This window comes from Microtus ochrogaster, linkage group LG9, assembly GCF_000317375.1.
Source record: "Microtus ochrogaster isolate Prairie Vole_2 linkage group LG9, MicOch1.0, whole genome shotgun sequence".
Classification (NCBI taxonomy): domain Eukaryota; kingdom Metazoa; phylum Chordata; class Mammalia; order Rodentia; family Cricetidae; genus Microtus; species Microtus ochrogaster.
Genome location: NC_022034.1, coordinates 827,200 through 837,950, shown reverse-complemented (window position 1 = coordinate 837,950; position 10,751 = coordinate 827,200). Strand labels below are relative to the sequence as shown.

At 34.5% G+C, this 10,751-nt stretch overlaps 1 protein-coding gene across 1 annotated transcript; it reads right to left on the bottom strand.

Annotated features, from left to right (window-relative positions):
• Window positions 1-3,556: 3,556 nt before the first annotated feature.
• On the bottom strand, window positions 3,557-4,490 carry LOC102000452 (olfactory receptor 8I2-like). Its single transcript, XM_013352318.1, is given in 2 exon segments — window positions 3,557-4,213; window positions 4,215-4,490. Coding segments are annotated over 2 exon segments (933 nt in total).
• Window positions 4,491-10,751: the final 6,261 nt, after the last annotated feature.

Below are 10,751 nucleotides of genomic sequence, written 5' to 3'. Positions count from 1 at the left end.
CTCTGAATTAAACTCAAGTTCGCGAGAAGCAGAACAACCAGTGTTCTTAACAACCAATCTATCACTTTATCTCTTTAATTAAAATCTTAATAAATACTTTTATGAAGCTAAAGCTAAATAGTTTGAATTAAACATTTTGAAGTACAAATATGATATATCCCAAAATTAGAAGAAAGTTTTTGTTCACAGTGCTATCCTTGCTGATCAGTTTTAATATTCATGTATACGTGACACCACAAATATTATAGTTACCTACGTGTCTCATTTTTTAAAAAAAACGCTTAGAAAAGTTGCTTCAAGGAAGAACAATTAAAGCACTGTGATTCTTCCCAGATTCTTAACCAAGTACTTTATATCATTTTAAAGAAATCAGAATCAGACTTTATAACTAATCAATAATAGTGGGTAACATTTGTAGCATACAATTTAGCTCCCCTTTATTCACAAAACCATTGAACACATTATATATAAATTTCAATTTTCATTTAATTATTGTGGTAAATTAGAATTATAGATATTATAATACTTGACCAATCTAAACCTAATAAACTATACTTCAATACATTTACATTGAGTGCAAACCCTAACTTTGACAACACTACATTTCTATTTTGCAAATACCAATGCTGTTCATTATAAGATCTAAATAAAATTTTCTAGAAACATCTAAACTTGAGGATACTTACTGTGAGTGAAGGATTGTCAGGATATGTCTTCCTCAACTATAGTTGAGAAATGTTTCAACATTAAAATTTTCTAGTGTATAAATTATAAAAGCTTTTAAATACCTTGTACTTTTCCATAACATAATGTTTGTTTTTCTTGGAGTGGTTATTTTTAGATTTTTGTGCATTTATTTTAATTAAAAATTTTCAATGAAAACAACCTACAGTGAAATTTTGTTTTATTTTGGGCAAATGAAATTTTTAATTACAAACTGGTCTTTAAGATATGTCAAATACTTAAACTCAGAATAGAGTAATAATGCATTGCCTCTCATCCTGTTGTGACAAAGCACCTCATATAACCAACACGGAAGATCATTCAACAGGAGACTGTCCTTAGGGAACAATTTCCAGGGGAATGTGCTTGGCATACTTTCCATGTCAAAAGTTCAAGGGCAAATGAGCAATGGTTTGTTCTCTCAGAATCTCTATTATGAACTTCACTCTCACTTGGTCTTTTTTCCTCATACTTTCAATCAAAAAGTTAACTGATATAATAGAGTTTTTACATTGCATAATAATTAAATAAGGTTCTTTTTTAGGGTGAGAAGAAATGTTCTAGAAATAATTATTTTAAACTTCATGTAAAAATAAATATAATTCTTTATTGTAAGGATTTAAAAGCATATTTTTTTTCTCATAAGAGTAGACACACTAATCAGGAAAAACTAAAGTACAAAAGATTTCTCAAAAGTAAGAAATTCAAATTCATTCTTGATATTTTTCTAACATAATTTTAATTTGCCTCAATTATTTTCTCTTTGTGGGTGCATAATACTAATGGAGCACACATTTATATATTTTCTTAAATTTTTTGTTTGTTTTTGTTTCTTGAGACAGACTTTCTCTGTGTAACAGTCCTCCTGGCTGTCCTGGCATCTACTTTGTTGACCATGCTGAGCTAGAACTCACAAAAGTCTACCAGCATCTGTTTACCAAGTGTTGGGATGAAAGGCATATACCACCACCACCTGGCTATTTTACTTAATTTTATTATACTACAATCAATATTATAACCTCAATTTATATTTAAAATTACAAAAAGAAATTAGTAAATGTTATAAAGAGTTTTGAATAGTACAGAATATTTTTGTATACAAAGTATGTGATATATACATTTATTTATATAGTAGGAAGCAGCTTCTATAGTATGTATAGAGTAATATTTATTTAGTAATTTATATGTAATTAGTAATATTTATATAGTAATCACTATAGTAAGGAGTAAGCAACTCAGGGCAACTAGTATAGTCTTATACATTTACCATTTCAATATGTCCTAAATTGCATTTAAATTTTTGCAATTTGGTAAGTTTTTTAATAGAAATGTAATATATGAATAATGCAAACTCCAAGAATATCTATGTCTAACAGCAATATCACTAAGTTATTCTACATCTATCACACTGAGTGGAAAAGTGGTATTGTTTTGAAGTTTGATGCAACATCTTTTAAATTGAGTGTCTTTTCTCATTGTTCAACAACTGGAAGAAATCTAACATCCTAGTGGTGTGGCACACAGTGTAAATATTGTCATCTTCATCATTTAGTAAGGGAAAGAGCAAGAGATGTGGAGTAGTAAAGCAAAAGAAGTGATTTAATAAAAATAGACAAACTTGTGAAAGTATTGCAGGGTATAGAGGTAAAAAAAATGGAATACAAATGGGTAGAAAGTGCCTAAAGAAGCTAAATATTTTAAAAGACCATATACGGATATTTAAATATAATTTTGATAGTTAAAATATGTTACTCTCATGAATAGAAATAAAACAACTATGTCTTTCACTCCTGGGTACAGACAGATGGTATAATGTCAATCACAAGAAGCAGAATAATAGACATAGACATTTATTAATACAAATTAATATTTGAAATTATTTGCACATGCAACAATACACATGAATATCAACATCTTTTATATAAAAATTAAAATAAATTCTCTTTATGAGACACTCATTTGAAATATAATATTGCAATAACTACAAAAGAAATGTCTCTAATTCAGATGATAAACATAGCATATAATTATTTGTTCACACAATCCCTCATTATATTCCTTCACAAAGGAAGAACAAATTGAAGCTACAATGGCAGAAGGAATATATTTATATATAGTTTTGCCAAATGCATTGCATCAGTAAAGTATTTCAAGACTATCCTAGAAATGCAATTTTAACACAATTAAACAATGTTATAGAGGTCTATAATCATGCCAAATAAATATAAAAATAAATATAGGTAGAATTTTACTAAATGTGCATCACTCTGCACAATAACAAAGTAGAAAGGTTGCAATTCAACTGAGTCTGTGACTGAGGCACAAGAATGTTTTACAGCTAAAAGGACAAAGACTATAACTGTTATGTTCAAATGGTCAAAATTCTGTTCCTCAAGGACACAGCATCCATATGGTAGCTCACAACCATCCGTAACTCCATTGCCTGGAGATGGGATGTCCTCCTCTGGCCTCCATGTGCACCAGGAACATACATGGTGGTGCACTTATACTCAAATAGGTAAAACACTCGCATATAAAATAATCTATAAAAACGAAGGTTTATGCCTTAGTGTGATAGGGTGTTTACTGAAATATGTCTTTTAATCACCTTATATATATTTTATTACATGAACAATTTATGAGCTAAATGGCCTTCTGATGTATTTGGTATATCCCATGAACAAATAAAATAATGATTCATATCACAAAATTCAAAGACACTAAGCTGTCAGTAATGTTAATATTTTTTGAAGTCACTCTACAATTTCCTGGCCATTGAAGTAACTATTTCAAATGGCTCAGATCTTTCATTATTTGCAATGCGCATGATTTGTCATAGAAAAAGTTTCCTGTGGATGACTCTCAGGAGAGCATTTTTCACATCTTTGTTCCTCAAACTGTAGATCAGTGGGTTCAGCACTGGAATGACAATAGTGTAGAACACAGAAGCCACCTGTGCCTGGGTGAGTGATGATGTGTTATCAGGTTGCAAATAGGTGAAAATCAAGGAGCCATAGAAGACAGTGACCCCTGTGAGGTGGGAGGCACAGGTAGAAAAGGCCTTCCACCTGCCAGCGGCTGACCGGATCCTCAGGATGGCTGAGATGATGATGAGGTACGTGGAAGCGATTATGAGGAGAGAACTGAGGAGTGTGAAACCAGCTAAAACAAAGATCACCATTTCTGTGCTGAAGGCATCTACACAGGACAGGGCTAAAAGAGCTGTGGTGTCACAGAAGAAATGATTGATGTAGGAATCACAGAACGGCAAAGTGCTTATCACACAGATGGAGATCAGGGAATTTGTGAATCCAATCACATATGGTATCAGCCCCAGCCAGTTACACACCTTCTGGGACATGATCACAGAATACAGCAAGGGATTGCAAATTGCTACATAGCGATCATAGGCCATGGAACCCAGAAGGAAACACTCACTGCACACCAAACCAACAAAGAAGTACATTTGAACAAAGCAGCCTACAAAGGAAAATTGATTTCTGTGTGGACTGGAAATCGACTAGTGACTTTGGTGTTACCGTAGAAGAATAAAATATGTCAATGAATGCTAAATTGCTGAGGAAAAAGTACATAGGCGTGTGAAGCTGAGAGTCAATTCTTATTAGCAGGATTAACCCAATATTGCCTAAGACGGTGAAGAGATAGATGAAGAGGAAAATTAAGAACAGACTGACTTGCAATTCTGGATGATCTGAAAATCCACTGAATATGAAGAGTGTCACTTCTGTGAAATTATTCTCTGCCATTTTTGATAACTCAACTGTTGATTTACCTTGAATAAACAATAGGAAAATTTAAAGAAACATTCAAGACAGAAGATCCTAGTGTCAGTGTTATCTTCGCCTCCAGCATTGAGATCAAAATGAAAAGGTAGTAAATGTTGAAAGATGGTTTTTGTTCTTTGTAATATATTTTAATTCATTATTTTTGTGTGTATGTGCGTGTATCTAACTAAATTCAGGTATTTGTACAGTCCAGAAGGAAATGTGGGAAATGTGTGAACTGAAGAGCAGTCTAATATGGGTGACGTTCACCAGTCTCCTCTGAAGGAGCAGAAGGTGCTCTTACCCTCTGAGCTCCATCTCTAGCCTTTGACTTATTTTAAAGCAAATGGAAAATTCTAATGGATATCCAAAAGAAGGTTTGTGTAGAGGTTTGAATATTTTAATGCCTCATATCCTTAATAGTTACAAGATACTCCTGCTAAATTTACTGTTTTCTATCAAACTCTATCACTGGGACAAAATTTTACCCCTAGCAATTTATTTTTTGGAATCATTCAATAGATTTATTTATTTCAGTCTTAGCCTACTTTTAAAAAGAAACTGTAATTCATGTACTTAATTATAATTTAATTTTTGATTAATAAATTTTTAACGTTTAACTTACAACTTATGGACAAGATGAACACACCTAATATTGTCTCAGACTCAGTACATTTCAGATAGCTTTCATGATGGAAAACTATAAACATCCAGCCCAAATATCATTTTCGTAAAAAATTTGTTCATGCTTCTCTATTTTCTGTCACTTATTTTTCCTGTTGATGATTTCAGAAGTGGCAGACTAGAATGTATAAATAACATAGTCCCAATTCTTTCACCTGAGAATGTTGAGAACATAACTATATCCAGTTTACATGTACACATGACATCATGAAGTAACAAGTTCTTTGGTCGTGAGTAGTTTCCAAAACAGTGATGAAAAATCTGAAAAAAAAAATATTTAAACCAAAACATTGTAAGATGATCTCACGCACACAGAAGAAGCTTCTTTTTCAATTCACTGACAAATAAATAAGTAAAAGTGAAAGTCGCTTACCCAGTTAACGCCGATTTGTTTTTATATTTAACACACCATGCCAAATGGTCTTGATTCCTATTGCACCTACCTAATCTTTTAATAATGCGCCTCCTTATCACAGTGTTCCTATGTATTTATTTGCTTATTTAGTATGAAGTTTTACAATGGCAGCATGTTTCTTGTCTGTCACTAAAATAACTTTCTTATACCTACTGAAACATGCAAATTTGTAAAAGGAAAAAGCAATCTAGTGTGAAAAGAATAGGCATAATATAGCTATATCTACAGATATACTTGCCCAAGAATCTCATGGAAAGATTATGAAGCTTACATACACTTGCCCAAGAAATCTATTTCTCTTTCTGCACCTGTTCATTTACTTTTATATCCATTACTTTTACCTCCTTGGCTGTCTGCATTCCAGGACTCATCAACGCAGTTCTTTGGGTCTGTGATTACTGGTCTTGATGCTGATAGATTATTTCACACGAAGTTATTTTCATCAATTGTGAGCCCTTACACATGCCATGATATTTATAACTGCTAGTGCCTTTGATAATATAATATTTCTAATTGTTATATTTATTTGCCTTTCCCTGATGAAGTAGAAATAAAAGCTAAACTAACTGTCATTTACTTTATATGACTTCCAGCAAATTGAAAGTTCTTAGTTTCCCTTAAACCTTTATTCATATTCAAAATGTTTTATTGGCAGCATATTTCTAAAAAGGCTGTAAAACAAAGGATGGCCTGCAGCAATCTGTGCTATGGAGACTTCTTATACACGGACCTTTTCAGATGCTTAAGCTCACATAATAAAGGAGATTATAAGTTCCCACATTTGATCTCTTGAGGCTTATGTTTTAATTGTACTCTAAGGTCTGAACCTAAATTAAAGAAAATATGTTCAGTGGAGACATTATTACAACATTAGATTTTGGTGAGACTAGTCTGCTTGTGGCATTTAAAAGTCAGGATTGAGCAACACTGAAATGTCACCACCCTGGACTTTTTATTTTTTCTTGATAATATGTAAATTATACTCAGAAATTAACATTTTTGTTAACTTAAGGATTTTTATATAGAAATTAGGCTGATAAAGATAATTTAATTATTTAGAAAACATGAACATGGACTTGTTTCGATAGGGATGCATTAACTTTGGGAGTATGTCTTATGCTCTCTGATCCATGTTGTGTATGATTGTCCTATGGCAATGTAGACAAATACCTTGCTTTTTTATGAAAGTTACTTTCAATGATATATCATAGATGAAGATTTAGCACAGTGTTGTGACTAACACAGATATTTAATGACTATCCACTTCAACCCTTTATCTGATTTGTTTGTGAAATATTTTATACACAAACATGTATAAATATTTATTATGCAGTTTTCTCCAAGTGTGATATTTATGATCAGGAAAATCACAATTTCTGTCAATTATAAAAGAAAGCAATGCAAAGATTTAATAATAATTTACTTTTCAGCTATATAACCAAACATAGTATTCTAAGACTCGAAGCTATGACTTTCTACTGCATATCACTATGAGTGAGTGAGGAAGTTTTTAATCTTACTGGTATTGCTCCAAGTAGTTTTCTTAAAACCACAAATGCATTGTCACATACAGAATGCCACACTGCACAGAGCTCTAAGCTTAATTCTTAATTTTCTTACTAAAGAGTATATCCTCATATCTTTGCATAGTTTTAATATCCCAATATTTAAAAACTGCTACAAATATTCCTTTCATAAATTGGCTACTTAAACATTTTTTAAAAATTATTATTCTCAAGTCTCTTGCCAATCCTAAGGTGGCTCCCTTAACTTAGAATTGTGCTTCCGTGCTCCCCTATCCAACCTTCCTTTATCCCAATCTTCCTTTTTCCCCAAGTTCCCCCCTCCTTCCCTTCTCACTTTTCTCTCCCCATCTCCCCTTACCCCCATCCCACCCCACCCCCAAGATCCCAATTTTCTCCCCGGCAATTTTGTCTACTTCCCATAGCCAAGAGGATAACTATATGTTTTTCCTTGGGTTCACCCTCTTACTTAGCTTCTTTAGGTTCACCAATTGTAGACTCCATGCCCCTATTTATGGCTAGAAACTAATTATGAGTGAGTACATCCCATGTTCATCTTTTTGGGTCTGGGATACCTCACTCAGTATAGTGTTTTCTATTTCCATCCATTTGCATGCAAAATTTGAGAAGTCATTGTTTTTTACTGCAGTGTAGTACTCTACTGTGTATATATTCCACACTTTTAGTGGCTCCCAGGAGCCCAAGGTGATGTCCCCAGTTAGTTCCTTGGGCAGCTGAGGATAGGGAACCTGAAATGACCCTATCCTATAGCAGTACTGACGAATATCTTACATATCACCATAGAAACTTCATCTGGTGATGGATGGAGATAGAGACATAGACCCACACTGGAGCACCGGACTGAGCTCCCAAGGTCCCAATGAGGAGCAGAAGGAGGGAGAACATGAGCAAAGAAGTCGGGACCACGAGGGGTGCACCCACCCATTGAGACAGAGGGACTGATCTATTGGGAGCTCACCAAGGTCAGCTGGACTGTGACTGAAAAAGCACGGGATAAAACCGGACTCTCTGAACATGGCGAACAATGAGGGCTGATGAGAAGCCAAGGACAATGGCAAGGGGTTTTGATCCTACTTCATGTTCTGGCTTTGTGGGAGCCTAGCCAGTTTGGATGTTCACCTTCCAAGATATGGACGGAGGGGGGAGGACCTAAGACTTACCACAGGACAGGGCACCCTGACTGCTCTTTGGACTGGAGAGGAAGGGGGAGAGGAGTGCGGGGAGGGGGAGAAGGGTGGGAGGAGGGGGAGGGAAATGGGAGGCTGGGAGGAGGCAGAAACTTGTTTTTTTTTCTTCCTTTTCTCAATAAAAAAAAGAAATTATTATTCTCTCCTATAATACATCCCAACCACAGCTTCTTCTTCCTCCATTCCTTTAACCTATAATGTTTTGAAAACTATATACTCATGCATTTAGGAATACATACACACATGTAACAATATTTTAAAAATTATGAATTTGAAACAGAGCAAGGTGGAGTCTAAGGGAGAGTTTTGAGGGAGGGAATGTATCAAAGTTTATTTTAGAGATAAGCCCATTAAACCTCTTAGGGTTCAGAAAGATTCACTATGGCAGGTGAAAACTGGCTGAGGAAAGGGGTCTGAGGGAGAGAACGAACTGACTGATTCCAGCACGTTCCTTGTAGGTGTTTCTGTATTCCTTTGGAGAAGGAGAGGAAAAAAAAAGGAAGAAGTGAAGAAATAGAGGCCTTTCTCCACAAAACTCTCAGTTTATAAAGGCATACAGACAAGTTAGCAATTCCACAGGAGGTAACATTCATATCAAGCATGCATTTGCACAAAGACACAGAAAACCAGTGGATCTGACAAGGAGTCACCTTATATCCCAGAGTGGGTGTGGCTGTGAAGCTTCCCAATGGCTGGGAGCACAGCCTTGGTCTCCATGGTGATCTATAGGCTTGATGTATTAGTGTCTGGTTGGTTGAGTGAAAGGGGATCTCTTTGGGGGATTTTTCCTTTGACTCCAGCAGAGTGCCCAAGTGACAATTTTTCTCTCTGGTGCTAGTTTTAATGACTCAGTTAATTTCCTGGGTCATGATCTTATGTTAACTGAAACCAAGGTGAAAGATAAATACAGAATATTAGTAATTTGTTAAGTTAGAACAGAAGACAAGTAGATTACACCTTCCTGAGTTTGCTATTAGAGCAAATATACTCCCTCCTGTTTGGGGCTTCTTCCTTATCAGTGAGTACTGTCAATAAAGAAAGTTGTAGAAAACTAGTTTTATGTAGATTTGATCTCTGAGAACAAAGGTTTGACTACTCAAGTGCTTTCATGCCAGGGCTTCACTGTTTGGAAAAGGTACCTTGTTGCCCTCAGAAAAAGTCAGGTATATACACTGCTGGGATACTATAGAAGGAAGAAATGCCATGACTTCACAATATTTCTACAGAATTGACAATGACTTATCCAAAAAACAGGTGTTCCCACAGTTCTACAAAACGAGTTCCTCCATGTGAAGTGTCCAAACTCCCATGGAGGAATAGTTCAATAGATATAGCAATTGTTCATTTACTGAATAATACTTGTGGGCTCACCACAGAAATGGAAGTGGGGAATAAAGTAATCATGTTATAATTTAAACAATAAAAAAACAATTTAAAAGAAGGTGAAAAGTTATTCTATATCACTGATTTCTTCAGTAAAGAAATACTAAATACCTTATTTAGTATTTAGAGATTTTATTATAAATACAGGGGCAATAGAGTTGAACAAAATAAAGTAATTTTATCACAATAGTAAGTATCCAGATATGGAGATAGAGGTGGAAAATCTTGCACCTCCTCTAATGTTCAAGGAACATCAGATAAAATAGAATGAAAAGACAGCAAGGGTAGGAAGACAGAGAAGAGTATTACAGATTACTTTCTACCGGATATGATATAGTGCTGCAATCCTGCACACAGAGAAGAAGCGACAATCTGTGCAAAAATAGCATGAAATAGTTGGACAATAAGAAATTTGGGAGAAGTTGAGAGTAGTTGTAGGATTTTTGCAATAGAGTTAGTAATAGTGGTAGCCAATAAGTGAAAGTAATTAGGGAATGGATAAGATTACAATGAAGTCTATGCGTACAATAAACTGTTAAAGGTAAAAGGGGGGAATCTGTTGTTTAATAAATATTGAAATTTCAATTGTTCTAAATGAGTGATGGCATAAAAATATAAAATAAGTGCTATTTATTAGTGTTAACTGGAAGAAGGCTTATTTATAAGCATAAACCATTGTGTCTTTGATTTTCATCTGTCAGACTTTTGGAATGTTTGACCTGTGGTCTTGCTCACATCCTTTGACTTGAGTTGTTTCATCTGTAAAATTGTCTAGCCATGAGGAGCTCTAATAAGAAATAAATATAAATACAGGTTACTTCTGCAATCAGTTCTTCTCGATTATGAATTTTTATATGATTTTTATTCTCCTCTTCAACTTTGTTCTTGAAGAAAAGTGACAATCCTATTTTAAAACAGCCAGTGCTGGAAAATGGAGTCAATCAATTATAGAGAATATCAGATGTTTCAGAACATCATGGGGGGAGGTGGGGGGCGGTGGCGGGGAGGAGGCAGAAACTTGTTTTTTTTT